This window comes from Nicotiana attenuata, unplaced genomic scaffold (assembly GCF_001879085.1).
Source record: "Nicotiana attenuata strain UT unplaced genomic scaffold, NIATTr2, whole genome shotgun sequence".
Classification (NCBI taxonomy): domain Eukaryota; kingdom Viridiplantae; phylum Streptophyta; class Magnoliopsida; order Solanales; family Solanaceae; genus Nicotiana; species Nicotiana attenuata.
The window spans coordinates 3,909-24,863 of NW_017673545.1; the positions used below are offsets into that span (position 1 = coordinate 3,909).

Sequence of the window (20,955 nt, forward strand, 5' to 3'; positions counted from 1 at the left end):
CATTTACCTAAATGTCGTAAAGTAAGTATCATAATTTCTTACCGACATTTACCTAAATGTCGGAAAATTACCGACATTGAAATTAACGATATTTGATGCAAATGTAAATTTAATGTTGGTAAATAAATTTGTGACATTTAAACAGCATAATACGATATTTTTTAAATGTCGTCATATCTCCACTTTCTTGTAGTGAAAGATAGAGTGCCTAGATATAAGGTGTATAATGATTTCTTAATGGTGTGAGACCTTTTCGAAAAAATCGTGCGGGCTTAATCCGAAACGGACAATATCACATCATGTTACGACTATCTTTGGCCGTTTGAACACAGCAATTTCATTATTTTTCCTAAACGACCATAACATATAGATTTTGGAATTTAGGTAGTCAATAAAAGAATCTCAAGAGAAATTAAAAATGGGCTGATAGAAAATAAGAGTTTGAAAGAGCTATTATAAATAACGAGAGGATTAACTTCTTTCTTGTTATAAAACAATAAAAGCAGAATAACAATATTGCAGAGAGAGAGAGAGGGAATTCTTATTGAATTTTGGGATGAATTACAATGGAATAGAACCCTCTATTTATAGGGAGTGAATGACTTAGCCACCAAGTAATAAACCCTAGAAACTCTCTAAATATAGACATTCACCATAAATAAAATTCTATTTATAACACTCCCCCTTGAATGTCTATTCAACAGATAATGTGCCTCGTTAAAACCTTACCTAAAATAAAACCCAGTGGGAAAAAAATTCTAGAGAAGGAAAAAGAGTACACATATCTAACAATACGCCTTTTGGTTGCCTCGTTAAAAACCTTGCAAGGAAAACCCAGTGGGACAAAACCTTGTGAGGGAAAAAGAGTACAACGCGTATTAACTCCCCCTGATGAGAGCAGCAATTCACATCTTTAAGCATTTGCATTTCAATCTTGTGCACCATCTTCAAAAGATCTTTGGTAGATATTTGATAAACAATATCAGCCATATTAACTTCAACGAATTTGTTTCACCTTGAAATCATCATCCCTGATAGATGTATTGTCTTCATATGATCTTGTTGGAATCATCATTTCAATATCTTCACATAGAGGTGAAAACTCTTGCTATCATATTATCATGCATATAATTATAGCAAGATATATTTGTGCACAAATTGCACCGAGGATGTAGTACTTCATGACCATGAATTCTATATGCTTTAAGCAATTTAAATCCTTCAGGGATTGTTAAGTCATATAAGCCATATAATAAACTTTAGATGCATATCAAGTTTTCATGTCATGCTAGACATATAAGATATCGAAAACTGATTGCACATACCATTGACTTTATACTTTCAAGTGTTTGAACTACATGTTCAAAACTACATGTCTTTCATATGAAACCAATCCTATTCGAATTGTTTCTTCAGACTTAAGATCCTCATATATATATTTAGCGTTATCATAGATGTCGTCGACAAACATTTTATATCGGTTCCAACCTCCTTATTTTTCATAAAGACATGACATAGAGATCTCTTCATTCATATTTCAGGTACCTGAATCTCTCCTGAGATTTTATGAAGTGTTATGTCATGTGATCTTCTAGATCACTTGCCTCCTTATTATGATCATTTTGATCATTTGCTCATCTTCTATATTAAGAAGTTTATTTGAAACCGATTTGTCTATATGCTTTAAGCGTACCATAGACGTTGTCCTTCTAGGACTTAATAAGAGCATTTGCAATGAGAATATAGTTACTTTCTTTGGGTCAGCAAATGCGTCTGGCATGCTTTGCAATAAATTGCACATGAATTATCCTTTTATGAACTTCGAGTTCATATTATTTTATTCGAGGATCTAGATGTACAAATGATAATTCATTCCACGTAACTTTTTCTCAACTGTTTATCATGTCTCTCCCTCATGTTAGAAAAACTAACTTGTTTCCTCAACTTTGAGAACCCATCTTTGTGCGTTATGATGTTAGTCAAAATATACACCGCACATCAATTATAATAAGATGTAATTATTTGGTTCCTGACCCTGAACCACTTGTGAGGGGAGAATGTAATATACTTTCGTATATAACCTATATCAAACTGATATAGATAACTTTGTTCTCATAAGCACTTGTTTAGCTATTAAGTAGAGGCACTTAATAAATCATTTTGCTAAACCAACTGTGATTTAAACCAACTTATCAAGATGAACTTCTTGAATAGCAAATCTGGAAATTATGCTCGAAATTAAATTAGTGAGCAAGTTACCTCGCAAACACCGGCCAGGTTGCGGGTTAATAATAATCGCACATGTAACCATCTCATAGATGCATCTTATGTGGTATACATGGCAGGTGAATGGGCCCATATTCACCTTTGATATTTCCAGCATTCATGGGATTCAATCCCAATTTTAATTGATCTATTCATTAATGAGAACAAGCAATATAAGAGAATTCGTAAAGAACTTTCTAGTTCTTTAATATTTACCCATGTGAATTCTCTATTATTTTTGCACATCATACTCAAATTGATATGGCTAAACCAATTATGCCAAATGAATAAATTATCAATATTGATAAACTTCAGATTTACACCATGACGTGTGCAATTATCAATAAACTCCAAGTTTATTATGATATGAGTTTTTATATCAATAACATCCACTTCACTTTAGTATGGTATTCTTTTATTTGTGTAGTACCTGGAGAATAAAGCGGGTAGCTTTTCACATACATATTATCCCGCTACAAGTTGTAGTAATAGAAGATATTAAATCTTTCATTTATTTATAGTCTCAATATAATCAATCTGCTTTCGCGTATATACTTTGGAAACTCAATAAGTTTCTTTGAGACTTACTACAACACAATACCTTATTGGTAATCAATTGTGTTTCTCCAAAATAGTAATAATTGGCTCTTCCAGAGCTCTCAATTAATTTGGTACTACCACATATTCATCAACATCAATATGGTGAATATCTCTTTTAAAGAGAAAGTTATACCATTATTGTTATGGTCAAAATTATATGCAACTTCTGTTTCTTGCATTATCGCTGTCTTTTAATAATCACAATGCCAAAATATTTTGGCGTACAATAAGTACGTGACCAATGACCATTCATGCCATAATAATGACATTATTTTCTTATATCATCTCAAACCTCCTTTTAGAGGTGAGTGCGGTATATTCACTACCACTAGCACGTTCATATTCTTTGAAGAATGAATATGTATTCATAAATCAGATGTTGTCACATTCACATCATGAATGGACCATAATCATCTATATGTGCTTTACAAAATCTCATGTCAAATCGATGACAAATATTTTTCACAGAGTGAAAGATTATTTTGAGAATCCTTATTGTTCTCATTACCACAAATGATGACGATTATAATTTCGTCTATTGCCACGTCCATATCCATTGATACATTCATAGTAATAATTTTGTCTTCTTTCAGACTTATCACATACTGCTATCACATTCTCTTAAGGGAATGAGAATGGAGCAAATTCAATGGGACGGGTTTTCAATTCTTGTGCCCATAATCATACATGAATTTGATCATAGCAAGACATAGAAATTTTTACCACTTCAGGTGGTTATAATTTCTTACAAACTCCATTAGAGTTATAATCAAACTTTGTTGTCTTTGCTTGTATATAAAATCAAATTATAGAATTTCAAGAATTTAAAAGAGAAAATAAAGTAAAATACATACCTGAAATCCAGAATTTAAAAATAAAGGAAAGTTCATAAAATAATTAGACAATNGAAATTTTACCACTTCAGGTGGTTATAATTTCTTACAAACTCCATTAGATTTATAATCAAACTTTGTTGTCTTTGCTTGTATTTAAAATCAAAGTATAGAATAAAAGAGAAAAATACGGTAAAAGACTTACCTTAAATCCAGAATTTAATCATGAAGGAAGTTCATGGAATAATTGACAATCATTATGCTCAATCCCAAAACTTCTACTCAATTGGTTAGAGTCTCGTGCTGATAACGTGTTATAAAACAATAAAAGCAGAAGAACAATATTGCAGAGAAAGAGAGAGAGGGAATTCTTATTGAATTTTGGGATGAATTATAATGGAATAGAACCCTCTATTTATAGGGAGTGAGTGACTTAGCCACCAAGTAATAAACCCTAGAATCTCTCTAAATATAGACATTCACCATAAATAAAATTCTATTTATAACATTTCTTTTTTTGTATTATTTTCTTTTAAAATCATCTCATGCTATATTGTTATTTGGTGAAAGATCTCCTTATGGTGGTTTATTAGGTCCAACACTAACGGAATCCTCAACTTTTAATAGTTAAACCTAAGGGTGTGAATAAGATGATTAATACTGATGGTGCACGTTTAAAGGTGAAACAAAGAAAAAGCAGAGATATATTTTTTTCTAATAATAATTTTGATTTCCCATTCGGTACCCACATCACGGCTCTGTTCAGGAATCTCAAATGAGAGCAAAGAAAAAAAAATAGAAAAAAGAAGAAAGTTGGATTTCTTATATTGGTCATAGATTTTTCATTAATCAATTTTGATTCTTAATTAAATACAACCGTTCATGTCCTGATACTAGTTTCTCTATTGTAAACCTCACAAGTGAATAGCAGTTATCATATCTTTTATTGAAAGAAATAAATGTAACCACAATAGAGCTATTACTGATATGGCCTAATTTATACGGGCATGTGGCTTCTTTTGCAAATTAATGGTTCAAGACTCCTCCTCCTCCTTAAGAGGGTAGCTAGCTTGCATAGCAATACCACACATTCCTTTTTTGTCATTTGACCCCCTCTTAATTTTGATATAACCATCTTCACCCCACATAGTACCCCATGAATTCTTAACTAGCCAATATTTCTCACCATCATCTACACCATAGCCAATTAGTGTCACTCCATGATTTAGGCTATTTCCGCAAAAACCAGAGTAAACCCCACCAGCGTAAAGCTGAAAATCATAGCCACTTGCATCAATGGCCACTGATATAGGTTGTTTGGTAACTGCAGCTTGAAGAGATTCCTCATTTTTGGCTACCATTTCATAGCCACTTATTGTAACTGCATGTTGTTTTGCTTTGGTAGTGTTGCATTTCTGGTCTTTCCCTGCGTAAGGATAATTTATTTCAGTTGTAATGCCACCGTTTTTCTTAATGAAAGCAAAAGCGTTTTCCATGAATCCTCCGTTACATCCTTGGTTGTCTGAGTAAACATCACAGTCCACTAGTTGTTGTTCTGATAGTGACACTAATTTCCCTGTTTTAATCTTGTTTATGCCTTCAACTGCTGCTACTGCAGAGAATGCCCAACAGCTTCCTGCACTCGGAAACATGGACTTAACTTATCTATATTGACAACATCATTTTTTTACAGGATTAACTGATTAGAGCACATTAATTATTATTTTTATTACGTTACTAATTGATACTATTTATTATAAACATTTGCCCGTAATTACCTTATGATTCACTACGGACGCCCCAACAATATTGGTGGGCTAAAGCTAAATTTCAACAAGTGGCCTTAACTTATTCAATTCATATGTATTTTTATTTATAGTTCATTCTTTTAGTTTTTTGAAGTGCAAAATAAAATCGTGGAAATCGTATGTATTAATTTATAGTTCATATATTTATTTGCAATTCATTCATATATAGCTTGTTTGGGAATTTTTTTTTGGAAACAAAAAAAAAAAGAATATGTGCAGAGAAGGAAAAATAAAAAAAATCAATAGGGACGTATTAAGAGCCTGTTTGAATTGGCTTAAAATAAGTGGGTTTTCAACAAAAATAGTTTTTTAAGCCAAAAAGTAATAAGAAAAGTTGGGGTTGCCCAGCTTATTGCATTTGGCTTGTTAAGCAGTTGTTTTTTTTTTTTTTTACTTATTTTAAGAATTTTTGAACTTTGCCAAACACTGAAAAAACTAAAAAAGGCTTAAAAGCTGATTTAACCAGCTTAAAAGCCAATCCAAACACCCTCTAAGTAGTGAGAGATAAAACTTAGTATAATTTGTTCTCTCATTCGAATAACCTCAATCAAATTTCAAAAAAAAAAAGAAGAAAAAAGAGTACAATTTAAAACTATAATTGTATGTATTACATATTTTATTATATCTAATAGTAGCAAAAATTGGGGCCTTTGATATCTTGGGTGGCACCTAATGTAATGATCTTGTAAGTGACCTAATTGTACGTAGTGATATTTTTGATATCGTCAATGTGTAGAATTTAACTTAAACATTTAATATGAAATAATCTTGTATTATCTTATGTGAGAATAATCAAAGGCAGAGTTAGGATTTGAACCTAATAGGTTCGGAATTATACTCCTTTTAAGTTACTGAGTTCTAAATTAATAATTTGTACATATTCATTGAATTTCTTAATACAAATACAGAGTTTAAACAAAAGCTACTGGGTTCACTCGTACCGGCAACCAACACCGTAGCTTGGCTCATATTCTAAACTAGAACAAAGAGTTGGTAAAAAGAAGAAGAGAAATTAAAGGTTTGTAACATACCACAATTTTTTTGATCCTTGACCCGTGTAACAACTCCACTCTTTCTCCAGTCGACACTGATAGGCAAACTAGATCTGTCACACGTGATATTTGGTGCTGCTAATTGCTTTGAATGTTTATGTTTCTTATAACCTAAATACTTAGATTTAAACTCGAGGTTTGTCATGTCTGCAAAAGCATTGTCAGTGAGGTTGTAAGAAAGGTTGAGGGAATTGAAGAAGTCGATAAATTGAACATTGGATTGATAAATCCCAAATCGCATATTCCATTCATCTTTACTTCCATATTTTCGACTGTGTCGTTGTAGCCAATCTTGGTACCTCTTCAGCATAGGATTTGAGCCATGATTCTTCTTCTTGTGCAGTTCAACACTTGCATTTGTGAGCCAACATAAGGTGAAAAAAAGCACAAAGTTCAAGTAAGCATTTCTCATTGCTAAAGTTGAGTTTTTCTCTGAGATGTCTGTTCAATCATCAACTTTTTTTCGCATTAAAACATTATTCAAGTATTTGTTTTTGTTCATGTATTTCGCATGGTATGGGTGTTTCATCTTTTACGTTTACGTTTTCTGTTCATGGTGGCTTTTAGGAATATAATGGACGAAATACGCCTAGCTAGGTTGAACAAACGTAAAAAGGACTATCATAGGAATGCGATTGTCGTTTTGAATGTAGTTGGTCTAATTATGTTATATAACTTTTGCTCACTGATTGTGTAAAAATAGTTTAAATTTTCACGCAATGAGATCATTTTAAAATAGTTACCAATAACTCATTGTAATAAGCATTGATTGATAATATAAAAAGTTGGTAAGTACATTGCTATACATAACTAGTTAAATTGTACTGATAGCGTAAAGAATTTTACAGGATTTATGCATGTAACGAGGATGTTATATTTATATCGCTAGAATTCTTTAAGATTGTTGAGGTATGATCACGCCCAACTCTAGTCCTAAAAAGGATAAGCGGTCGCTGCAAATATAATCCTGTCTAAAAGTCCGGAGTCGAATCCCACAGAGAACTAAGGCTTAGCTGTATCTGTTTAATATCACTAAGAAGACAAGATTGAACAATTTTCTAAATTATAAAGATTGAGATTTATATTTCTAACTAATTAACTAGCAAATACTACAAAGCGGTAAAATTATCAACTAACGAGACAAAGGGTTGGAGACTAAATTAAGGAGGTCTAGAGTTATGATTTTCCCAATTGTCGGAATCCTTCTAGCTATGTTCCCTACAATTTCGCCAATGTATTCTCTACTGATCGTAAGTACTTTAGGTGCTGTAATTCTCTCTCGAGCAACTACAATAATTTACTAGACATATTCTCTCGAACTACGCTAGTTGGCTTTATCTAACCGCTTATGACCACGTCAAGACTTTGTTATTTCTAAACCTGCCTCTAAACCCACTGTATTGACTTCTCACATACGTTAGGAGTGACATTGTTCAACAACCACCTAAATATGTATTCTTTCTCAAGCAACACATAATAAATAGGCACAGTCAATCGATGACCATTCAATCAACAACAATAAACACGTAGTTGAACAAGTAGAGAAATCCAACAGCTCAATTAAATAAAAACATAACAAGAATTTATCCTACAAAAGGTTCTATCAAAACCCTAGATAACAAATTAGCTATTCATAATAGTATGTAAAACTACAATACTAAAAGTCATAACCAACAATGAAAAAATAGGAAGAGGAAGGAAAAACTCGTGGAAGAATTCCCCGCCTTGCACCTATTGTGTCTCTGCCTCCGTAGGTCGAATCTGTGTTAAAAATTGGTCTCCTTTTTCCAAAATACCGTTTTTCCATGTATATATACCAAGTAGGGTCGGGCCCAAACAATTATACCTTCTCCTACGCAAAAAAGGACAAGTTTCTAGGCCTGGACGTCCGCGGCCGCGGTCCGGGCGCGGTACGGGCGCGATACTTTCCTAGTGTACTGCCTCAGTCCGCGTCAGGTCCGCGGTTGCGGTTTCGACCGCATTTTTTACCCTATTCCGTTTGGAATTTAGAAAAATATAAAACATGAAAGTTGTATCCCATTGAGTTATCTTTCCAACCATATATTATGAAGTCCAAATGGAGTTCGGAGCGAAAAGTTATGTATATTTTACTAGATAGTGCGCAATATACCTACTCAATTCTTCGTTTTGTTGCTCTATCATCCGTTAATCCCCGAATACGATCCCGGCTTAATTCCTTGGGCTTTTACTCAGACTTCAAAGCTCCAAATTACTTGAATTAATTTCATAACATCTACATAGCGCGGAATCACCCCTACAAGGCATAAGACACACAATTAGTGCAAGACACTAACGATTAAAGCTCAAACTCAATTAAAGTGCAGTAAATTTGAGTGTAATAAGCGATTAAAATACGTAATTATATCCTATCATCAAAACCCCGCACTTAAACCATTGCTCGTCCTCGAGCAATCAAATTACACTTTTTTATGGACACGACCTTTTTAAACAATTCTCCTAACTCATCACACCAAAAGTATTTAAAATAGACTAAGCACAAAAGCGTAACATCTTCACCTCAAGATTTGACTCACAAGTACCGCGCATTATTCACAACTCACCTACTTACTCTAACATAGAGATCACTGACATTACCTTTCCTTCATGAATCAAGTACCCTCACACAACAAAAGAGAGTAGTTCCACACAATAAAATTTAAGAACACTTAGGAACTCAAGATAGAAAGAATTCTCTCACTCTCAGAAATAACATTCATATGCCAGAAAAGATGCACCATAAGCTTGCCCGTAGTGTACTACTACACTAATCGAGCTCATTCAATCTAGGATCAATTAGGACTTTAATTGGTTGTAATGTAGGCTACGGGACGGGTATGATACATTTAGATATAAGAGTGACTACACTTCCCTAAGCACTTTAATACATATACTTTAACATTCAAACCCCATACTTATGTCAAACCAAACTCCACCTTCACATCAACGTATATTACTCCATACCTCTTTAAGCACAATTACATCAAGAGTCACCATTTATCAAGGAATACTTTTTTTTTTTACAGCAATACAACTATTTTTTTTTTCAATTCAAGTGGCTCTTACTTGTTCAAAACAGTGCACCTTTCTCCTTATTTCATTAGTTCCACTCAAAAGTCAAACCAACCACCCCACAATTTAACTTTTACAAAGTTCATAAATAATTCAAGTGCTCATGAGAGGTTACAATGGTTCAAATAGATGGTTAATTCAAACAAATGGGTAAGGCTTGTAATGTGGTTGCCAAAGAAACAAGATTACATGCTCAAAGGGGTTAACTACGATACATAACAATTAGGTGGGTAAAATATACATATCCGGCTCAACAAAGAAATGCCTATATCACTTCCAAGACCGAACAAAACTACTATTTCGCTTTGCAAACACACGGGGCAAGTTCTAGGCATCAACTGCAATGCACATAATAGCATCCAAGCCTCACACACACATGGCACATAACTCACTCAGGATCGGGTTCATCAAGACACTCTAGTCAAAGCAGTTAAGCAAAGTTAAGATCATACAATTTAAGGTACTTATACAAGAGTCAAAAACTGAGCCTAAGCGTCACAACCAAAGTACTCACTATTCTCAAGGCATAACAAAGTCAAGAGATATTGCTTCAATTCAAAACACAACACAATGGCTCCTATTCCTGAAAAAACTAACTACACCCGGTTCAAATAAAATCCTTTGAAAAGAACCGCGGCACAAAGAAAAACCAAGGGGGAATTGCTATACTACCTAACAAAAGAAAATCTTTTTATTTTATTTTTTCTTTAGACTTAAATCCCTCAAGAAAATTGTCTAATAGATCCATCGTCGGAAAAAGTCCAATCTTTTCTATTTGAAGAAAAAATTATTCAATTAAACTAACACAACTAAAAAAGCATAGAAAGCCACCCAGACAATCTTCTCACGCCACACTTAAAATTGTGCATTGTCCCCAATGCACACCCATACATACAAGAGGGTAAAAGAAACTCCCTGGTAGGCCAAAGGCCGAAGCACTAGCATCTCATGGGGTACTTAGACTTCTCCCAGGCCTGGTCCTTCGTGCGGGTACCTCACACTTAGTTCCAACTAATGGTTTGCTGTTGCATCCTTCCAATCGCTTTGATTTCCATGCTCCTAGAAATCAAAAATTGACACTACAAAAATAATATAATAATAAAATAAATAAAAAAACTAAATTAAAAATAAAAAATAAAGCTGGGTTGCCTCCCAACAAGCGCTTGATTTAACGTCGCGGCACGACGTGAATCACTTTGCCTACACCTCGAGCTTATGAATTGAACCCCAAGTTCTGATTCAAGCTTATGATTATGGTCATGGGGCGGTGGAAAGAATCTACTGGCCCAAGGAAATAATGTAGTATCCTGCACTCCTTGGCCTTTATATGAGGTATGTAATCCTGAGTTTCTGGAAAGAAGAATTCCAGAATATATGCATCTTGTTCCTCATTCCTTGACTATTCAATTGGTTCGGATGACTCTATTTCCATATCATCATCCAAACATAATGTGGAAAAATGCCTGGAGTGTGGACCAATGCGCTCAAACACATGAACTTTAGGACTTTCAACATCCTCAACATCAATGATACTAGAGTCAATAAAATTTATATCCTCAAAATCCTTGGCTGGCTCTAGTCTCACTTCTTCAACATTGACATCCTCAAATTATAGTTGGCTAGGTTGTTGATGTTCTACTCTGACCTCCCCAATTAACACCTCAAATTCATGCTCTTCTTGGCTACTATCCTCAATATTGGCTTGTTGAGCATTAAAAGCTCCAACCACTTGACTCAATTGAGCCTCCAACTTGCGAATAGTTGCCTCTTGCCTTTCTATCTGCAATTGTTTTTCATTATTTTGTTTCAGAAGGCACTTTAAGATATCCTTGATCTCCTTCAGGTCTGCATCTCCGGGTTCTTTGTTCCTATTAACTTCACAAGAAAAGGTAAAACCATCATAGTAAGGGGTTGGGGGAAGATAAAAAATATAAGCACAACCATAAAAGTGACAATTTTTACCACCACACACATCACACACATTCCACAAATAAGATTGAGTTTGTGCACATAACTCGCTCTCAGGAATATTTTGATAATTTTTATACGGGTGGTTTCCTCACAATATGTATGAGGATCAATAGTAGAACTATCTACACCTAAATTTCCATAATTCTAAGATGTCATGTTTCTCAAATCATCAGTTATAATAAAATAAAAATAAAAATACAAAAAAAACAAAACAAAACAAAATAAAAGTTCAAACTCGAAACCTAGCAATATATACAGCTACAACTACACCGTTAGTTCCCGGCAACGACGCCAAAATTTGATCACGTCCAACTCTAGTCCTAAAAAGGATAAGCGGTCGCTGCAAATATAATCCAGTCTAGAAGTCCGGAGTCGAATCCCACAGAGAAATAAGGCTTAGCTGTATCTGTTTAATATCACTAAGAAGACAAGATTGAACAATTTTCTAAATTATAAAGATTGAGATTTATATTTCTAACTAATTAACTAGCAAATACTACAAAGCGGTAAAATTATCAACTAACGAGACAAAGGGTTGGAGACTAAATTAAGGAGGTCTAGAGTTATGATTTTCCCAATTGTCGGAATCCTACTAGCTATGTTCCATACAATTTCGCCAATGTATTCTCTACTGATCGTGAGCACTTTAGGTGCCGTAATTCTCTCTCGAGCAACTACAATAATTTACTAAACATATTCTCTCGAACTACGCTAGTTGGCTTTATCTAACAGCTCATTATGACCACGTCAAGGCTTTGTTATTTCTAAACCTGCCTCTAAACCCACTGTATTGATTTCTCACATACGTTAGGAGTGACGTTGTTCAACAACCACCTAAATATGTATTCTTTCTCAAGCAACACATAATAAACAGGCACAGTCAATCGATGGACATTCAATCAACAACAATAAACACGTAGTTGAACAAGTAGAGAAATCCAACGGCTCAATTATATAAAAACATAACAAGAATTTATCCTACAAAAGGTTCTATCAAAACCCTAGATAACAAATTAGCTATTCATAATAGTATGTAAAACTACAATACTAAAAGTCATAACCAAATATGAAAAAATAGGAAGAGGAAGGAAAAACTCGTGGAAGAATTCCCCGCCTTGCTCCTATTGTGTCTCTGCCTCCTTAGGCCGAATCTGTGTTAAAAATTGGTCTCCTTTTCCCAAAATACCGTTTTTCCATGTATATATACCAAGTAGGGTCGGGCCCAAACAATTGTACCTTCTCCTACGCGAAAAAGGACAAGTTTCTAGGCCTGGACGTCCGCGGCCGCGGTCCGGGTGCGGTACTTTCCTAGTGTACTGCCTCAGTCCACGTCAAGTCCGCGGTCGTGGTTTCGACCGCGTTTTTCACCCTGTTCCATTTGGAATTTGGAAAAACATAAAACATGAAAGTTGTATCCCATTGAGTTATGCCAACCATATATTATGGAGCCCAAATGGAGTTTGGAGCGAAAAGTTATATGCATTTTACTAGACAGTGCGCAATATGCCTACTCAATTCTTCGTTTTGTTGCTCTATCATCTGTTAATCCCCGAATACGATCCCAGCTTAACTCCTTGGGCTTTTACTCTGACTCCGAAGCTCCAAATCACTTGAATTCATTTCATAACATCTACATAGCTCGGAATCACCCCTACAAGGCATAAAACACACAATTAGTGCAAGACATTAGCGATTAAAGCTCAAACTCAATTAAAGTGCAGTAAATTTGAGTGTAATAAGCGACTAAAATACGTAATTATAGCCTATCATGAAGGTACCTCATTAGTATTAAGTGTTGTATCTTGCTTGCATCAACTAGAATTTGTTGGCTGAATGTCGTCATTTGCCATAATAGTTGGGTTTATAGTGAAGCTATACTATAAAATGCCAATAGTCAAGAGCAACAAACTTGCATGGCTCTTAGCTTCATCATTACTCTTAGATGTCAAATATCCTTTTGAGTGTCTTTGGTATGACTATGGTATTCACCATGGTATCACAACAGATATAGGGCCTGAGTTCATGTCTTACAACCACCATTATAAAAAAGAATTTTCACGTACTTTGGCCAATTAAAAAGAAGCATGCTTCCACGTGAGGAAGCGCGTGGTAAATACAATTAATCTCGAACAACTTAATTAAACTTTTAGATAATTGATCATACGCATTCAACATAAACAAACAGATTATATATACCAGCTTTTTGTAACATAGGTTTAGAAACATATTTTCCAATGTTTGGTTATCTAAAAGCTGAAAAAGAAAAATTGTCCAAGGAACATTAATTTCTAAGATTTTATTGTTCAATGGCCCCTAGTTCTTTTTTTTTTTTTATCCCTATACTTTTTGGTTCTTTTGTTTGAATAGTTTTACGTACAATAACATATATTTCAATCTGGTTCTATCATTGGTAATTAATCTCGGTATGTGTATAATCACAGAATTCAGAAACTGCTATCAAGCTGCTGCATTCACTCCTTTCTGCTATTTATATTACTCTCTCCGTCCCAATATAAGTGTTGCTTTTCTTTTCGAGAGTTAATTTAACTAATCTTTGAAGGTAAATTGAATTATATCAATTAAATATTTTAAAAGTAAAATTTATATTAAAAAACTATACGAGAAGTACTATATATAATTTGTAATTTTTCTCATGTTAACATGATGAAATAATATATGATCAAAGTTCACATATTTGATTATCGAGAAACAAAAAGTAACAGATAATTTAGAACGGAATGGGCCAATTAAATCATAGTCTGCTATCTATATCCATATCTTGCTTAGATAATCCAGTTTTATAGGTTTGGTTTTTGTTTTTACTTTGTTGACTTTTCCCCTTAACTGATCACGCCCAATTATGCCTTATAAAAAGGATAAAGCGGTCGCTGCAAATATATTCCGGTTAACAAATCCGAAGTCGAATCCCACAGAGAATTAACCTATCAATCACAGCTATTGGACTTACACAAATTCACGTATTCAATCTTCGGAGATATTTAAGTAATAGATTGGATGTTTACTAACTAAATATTACGTAATAAAAATGCAGTAATTAAGGACTAACTATGAACGGTTTGTAAACAAGAATTGGAATGATCTAAGGTTCCGACTTCACCTATTGTCGGAATCCTTTCCGCTATGTTTGCTATAAATTTGCCTAAGTCTTCTCTATCAATCATGAGCACTCTGACTGTCGTAACTCTCTCCCGGGTAATTACAACAATATACTAGACATATTCTCCCGAATTACGCTAGCTAGCCTTAATTACAACTCACTTAGATCGCACCCAAGGTTTCATTATCCCTAATCCCGCCTTTGAACCTTTCATATTGATCCCTCATATACGTTAGGAGTGGTGTTGTTCAACAACTACCTAAATATGCACTATCTCCCGAGTAATACATACTAAATAGGCACAGTCGATTAGGGGCCCTTCAATCAACAGCAAATCACAATATAGTTGAACAAATAGAGAAAATACTATGGCAAATCTATATTAACATAACAAGAAAATCATCCTCCAATAGGTTCCATCAAAACCCTAGATTAGAAGTTTAGATGCATAATCGTTTTCCCAATCATAACAATAGAATGTATCATCAATGATAAAAACAAGAAGGAAAGGAAAAAACTCTATGCCGAATCTTCCGCCTTGCTTCTTGCCCGTTCTTGCCTTCAAAATCCCATCAAAAACCTCGATGCTCTTTTTTTGAGCGAGCTGGGCTTCTTATAGGTCAAGGAGAGTCGCCTTTGAACTTACAATTTTACCCCTGAACTAAAAATGCTCGGAGGGACGTGCGCGGCCGCGGATGGGCCGCGCGTATTGCATTCTGTTCTGCCTGATGAGCGTGGGCAGTGCGCGGCCGCGGATGGACCGCGCACCTGGAGAATATTTCTGCCTTCAGTTTTCTTTCTTCTTTTGTGCAAGCTCACCTCCAATTGGGCTTCCTTGTTCAAGATTAACTCCAAAATACTCTTTAATGTCCTCATAGCCAGGAATTGCTCCTACAAAGCACAAAGTTCTTAATTAGAGAAATTTGTTATCATTTAACATTCATATATCAATAAAGTATAGTTATGTTGGAGCGTAAATGGTAGCTAAACTACATAATTATAGCCTACTATCAACACCCCACATTTAAACCATTGCTCGTCCCCGAGCAATCAAACCATACTCTACAGAGGCCTACTTCACTAAGCAACTTCTCTAATTTATCACACCAAGAATATTTCATATGGATTGAGCACAGTAGTGTAACATCTTCACCTCAAGAGTTGACTCCCATAGGCCACTCAATATTCCTAACTTACTCACTTACTCTAACACAGAGGTCAACATTTACCTTTCCTTCATGAATCAAGTGCCCTCACACAACAAATGGGAGTAGTTCCACGCACAATAAAAGTTAAGAACGATTAGGAACTCAAGATAGAAAGAATTCACTCACTCTCCGAAAGAATATTCATACGCCACAAAAGATGCACCATAAGCTTGCCCGTAGTGTAATACTCTACTAATCGAGCTCATTAAGTCTAGGATCAAGTAGGACTTTAATTGGTTGTAATGTAGGCTGAGGGACGAGTAGGATACATTTAAATATAAGAGTGACTACACCTCCCTGAGCACTTTAATACATATATTTTAACATTTAAACCCCACTTATGTCAAACCAAAACTCCACCTTCACATTAATGTCTATTATCCCATCCTTCTTTAAGCACAATTACATCAAGGACCAACACTTGTCAAGGAATATATATATATATATATATATATATATATATATATATATATATATATATATATATATACACACACACACACACACACACACACACACATGGAACATGACTGAACAAAATTACTATTTCGCTTTGCAAACACACGAGACAAGTTCTAGGCATCAAATGCAGTGCACAGATACAACAATCCTCACACACACATGGAACATGACTCACTCCAGATTGGATTATCGAAACACTCTAGTCAGGGTACTTAAGCCAAATTAAGATCACACAATTTAAGGCACTTTAACAAGAATCAACAATTGAGCCTAAGCGTCATACTAAAGTACTCACTGTATTCAAGGCATAACGACGTTAAGAGATCTTCTTTCCATATCAGCCCATAGCCCAAGAGTACCTAACTAAAAATTAAAAACTAACTACACCCGGTTCAAACAAAACCCATGGAAAAGAACCGCGGTCCAAAGAAATACCAAGGGGGAATTGATACATTACCTACAAAAGAAAATCTTTTTTTTCTTTTTCTTTTTCGACTTAGACCCTCAAGAAACCCGTCGAGTGATGTCCATCGTTGGGACAAGTCAAAAATTTGAATCTATTTCACACATTCACACATTTAGCAAAGCTAACCAAAGATCAAAATCAAGTCACAGTCCTATATATATACACATACAAACAACGTATCCCCCACCCCACTCTTAAATTGATGGCATGTCCCCATGTCATACAAAATAAAGTAATGCAAGGTAAAGCAAACTTCCCTGGTACATCAATCTGTGTCGGAGACAGTGTCGGGGTCGAGATGGTACGCCCTTCCTAGCGCACACAGCCAAGCCATGATCTTCTTGTCTGATTTAGCATTTTGGGTGGCCAGTGCATCCACCCGAGCCCCCAAGTCGGTGACAAAAGTGCGCAACCCCGCCATTTCATGCTCTAAAGCTATCATCCGCGTGGTCCGTCCTACCACAGATGTTCCCTCTACCTCTGCAACTTGCTCATGTGTGGGAGACGCTGCCTCAACTTCATCCTGCCTTCCATCACCCTCCTCTGGCGCACCAGAATCATCACTATTCGCACCTCCAGGTACCACAGGGTCCTTCCCAATGGTCACTTTATCCGCCCGAAAACTTTGTTTCTTTCTTGACTTTTCCATCTAAGCTCAAGTTCTCCGGCACCCGTGCTGCCCAACATAATCTAGTGACCAGGGAAGGGAAGAAGAACCCATACCGCCGCATTGGATAGCGGATGAATATCTCTTCGTGGATAATCTTGGCCATGTCAAAATTGTGGCCATTCATGAAGCACCAGATCAATGCAGCTCTGGGACCATTCATTTCAGCGGTGTTGGAAGAGGGGAGCAGGCAGCTATTATTATATACAACCAACACTTCCCTTCAAAGGTGAATGCTGTCGAATGAAACTTCTTCCCTGGTATAATCCACACGACTTACTTGTTGGGCACACATATTGTCTCAAAGAACAAATCGCACGTGGTGAATCGTCTGCCATGGGCTTCGTAGTAGTCCTCCGCCTCAGGGTCCTCCCCGAACATTGGCAGCCGATAAGGTCTACGAATAGCCTCAACGGATGCGTCAACATTTTTCTTTCGCACCGTGCAAACATCGGTCACATGTATAGGAAGGTTCGTGTAAAACTCCCACACAACCATCAAATTAGCTTCATCCGGTTCTTCAAAGAAAATATCGAGCCCGCGCCGGACCAATTCATTGTACATGTTGGGACAGTCATATTGGAGGGACCCTATATCAATACCCATCTCTTGTATGGGCTTCTTTGATGCTTATTGACCAAAACGGTCCTGAGCTTTGCTGGAGATGAACTTGATACTATTGTACGACCGAACATTTGTTGAAGCTCGTGGTCTGGATAATCCCCCGTGACCACTGGAGGATGCACCTGTGGTTCTACATTTCTTGGAGGGCATTATACTACCTGAAACAAATATCACCATCAGCGAAAAACAAGAGATGTGAACCAAGGGCGGTTACTCAGACTTCATCCGCATAATTGGTCACAAATTACATTCACGACTCACTGTGGCATTTAAACGAACACTTGATGTGCACATTCACCCCAAAGTTCCCAAACACCCAACTATACTTGAAATCTACCACACACTTAGCAATGTCCATTCCTACCCAACAAAATCCACTATTCCCGCATGCCAACAACTATACTAGCACACAAAACAACGACAATAGCCACAATGACTTCTACTACCATACAATTGAAAAGAGAAAAATACAAGAAAAACAACAAATTGGCAAAACTAACAGGGAAAATAGAAGCCATGGTACATACCTGAAGATCTTGTGAGTATGGTGTGTGAGAGGAAGAGAAGTTAAAAGAGAGAAGAGAACAGGGGGGGTCGGTGGGGGCAGTGGGGTTCCTTTAGTTCTAGGGTTTTTATTTTGTTTTTGGATTTGGAAGAGAAGGTGAGGGGAATAAGAGAAGCGGGACATTGGGTTAAGGGGGGGGGGGGGGACTATTAATAATTAGCATATAAGAAAAGAATAAAAATAAAATATAAAAAAGACTAACTATAACTACGCCTAACGACGACGCCCAGTGTGCGGTCAGTCTGCGATCGAAGAGCGGCCGCGCACGTGAGGCAGAACAGGTGGAGATTTGGACGGTCCAATCGTAGTCGCGCACGCTGCAACAGTCCTGAGGCAATGTGGTATTCAATTTGCATGGTCTAACCGCGGACCTGGCCTCTGAATTTTTTTTTTCATTCTATCCACTTTACCTGTCACCGGGTTGATCCCTTTACCCCGAGTCCTTCAGCGCCTGGTGTACTTATAACTCGCTCAAACTCACCTGCAAAATTTTCAATACCTAAAAACAAAACAAAAAATCTAACTACACTAAATTCAACTACTAATTGGGTTGCCTCCCAACGAGTGCCTTAGTTAATGTCGTGGCACGATGAATACAACAGTTTAATGGATTGCCTCCCATGCAGCGCCTGATTTAACGTCACGGCACGACGCAGGTAAGCACATTTAAGGTATGCTCAACATCGGAGGCTCGATCAAATAAATCACCGACACTACCTTTGTTTCATCCATGCCCGCATAATGTTTTAATCGTGTCCATTGACTCTAAACATGCGAGAGTCATTTTCTACAGCTATCTCGACGGCACCAGTGGGATGAATTTCAACTACATGAAATGGACCTGACCATCTTGACTTTAATTTGCCCGGAAATAACCTCAATCTTGAGTTGTATATCAATACCCTATCTCCGGGTTTAAAACTCCGCTCAATAATATTTTTATCATGCATCATCTTCATTCGCTCCTTGTACAATGTGGTGCTCTCAAAAGCGTGATATCTGAATTCATCAAGCTCATGCAACTCCATTACTCTACTTACTCCCGCAGCTTCAATATCGAGATTCAACTGTCTCAACACCCACCAAGCTCTATGCTCTAACTCCACCGGTAAATGACACGCTTTCCCAAATACCAACTTGTATGGCAACATGCCGATTGGAGTTTTGAAAGCGGTTCAATAAGCCCAAAGTGCATCATCTAACTTTCTCGCCCAATCTGTTCTAGTAGCATTCACAGTCTTAGTCATCACACTCTTTATTTCTCTGTTCGAGACTTCCACTTGCCCGCTTGTTTGTGGATGATATGGGGTGGCCACCTTGTGGCACACATCATACTTCTCTAACAACTTCGTGAAGGCTCGATTACAAAAGTGTGTGCCTCCGTTACTGATTATTGCCCTTGGAGTGCAAAATCGGGTGAATATGTTCTTCCTCAAAAATCCAATTACCCTCTTTGTGTCATTTGTAGGGAGCGTTGCAGCTTCCACCCATTTAGACACATAGTCTGCATCGACGAGTATGTACTTGTTGCCGTATGAGCTGACGAAAGGCCCCATGAAACCGATTCCCCACACATCAAATACTTCTACCTCCTGAATTGGGCTCATAGGCATCTCATGTCGGCGGGAAATATTCCCGATGCATTGGCATTCACCACAGCCCTTCACCCATAAGTGAGAATCTTTGAACAATGTTGGCCAATAGATTCCCGACTCCAAGACCTTTGCTGTTGTCCTTACTCCCCCGAAATGCCCACCATATGGTAACGCGTGACATGCCTGCAAAATAGAAGACTAGTCTATCTTGGGGATACATCTCCGGATAATGTTATCAATAAAAATCCTGAACAGATAAGGCTCATCCCAATAATACATGCGACAATCATGAAAGAATTTTTTCTTTTGGACAGAGGAAAGGTCATAAGGAACAATACCGCTTGCCAGGTAGTTTGCAATGTCTGCATACCATGGTGGTTCCTCAAGACTCGTGGCTAGTAGTTGTTCATCTGGGAAAGTTTCCAGAATCTCTTTAACCTCCACCTTATTTTTTAGCTCCTTACAGCCTAGACAAATGATCAGCTGCTTGGTTCTCCGTTCCCTTTCGGTCACGAATTTCCAAATTAAATTCTTGCAGCGGTAGCACCCATCAAATCAGGCACGGTTTTGACTCCTTCTTCTCGATTAAATACTTAAGAGCAGCATGGTCAGTGTAAACAATTAACTTCGA

At 36.6% G+C, this 20,955-nt stretch overlaps 2 protein-coding genes across 2 annotated transcripts; both read right to left on the minus strand.

The window, feature by feature from the left end:
- Positions 1 to 4,501: 4,501 nt before the first annotated feature.
- Positions 4,502 to 7,012, minus strand: LOC109216678 (ervatamin-B). Its single transcript, XM_019380852.1, has 2 exons — positions 6,538 to 7,012; positions 4,502 to 5,334 (listed from the first exon to the last, which is right to left on the minus strand). The coding sequence occupies exons 1-2, from the start codon at positions 6,968 to 6,970 to the stop codon at positions 4,733 to 4,735; spliced, it is 1,035 nt and encodes a 344-aa protein (XP_019236397.1). The 5' UTR covers positions 6,971 to 7,012; the 3' UTR covers positions 4,502 to 4,732.
- Positions 7,013 to 19,475: 12,463 nt separating this feature from the next.
- On the minus strand, positions 19,476 to 19,880 carry LOC109216677. The gene has a single exon (XM_019380851.1). It carries the CDS (start codon positions 19,878 to 19,880, stop codon positions 19,476 to 19,478), a length of 405 nt encoding a protein of 134 aa, XP_019236396.1.
- Between the last annotated feature and the right edge of the window lie 1,075 nt (positions 19,881 to 20,955).

Coding starts and splice junctions, on each gene's coding strand:
- LOC109216678 (XM_019380852.1), bottom strand. CDS start 6,970: ATGAGAAATGCTTACTTGAACTTTGTGCTTTTTTTCACCTTATGTTGG. Junction 5,335..6,537: donor CAAGGATCAAAAAAATTGTG/GTATGTTACAAA, acceptor TTCCGAGTGCAG/GAAGCTGTTGGGCATTCTCT.
- LOC109216677 (XM_019380851.1), bottom strand. CDS start 19,880: ATGTTGCCATACAAGTTGGTATTTGGGAAAGCGTGTCATTTACCGGTG.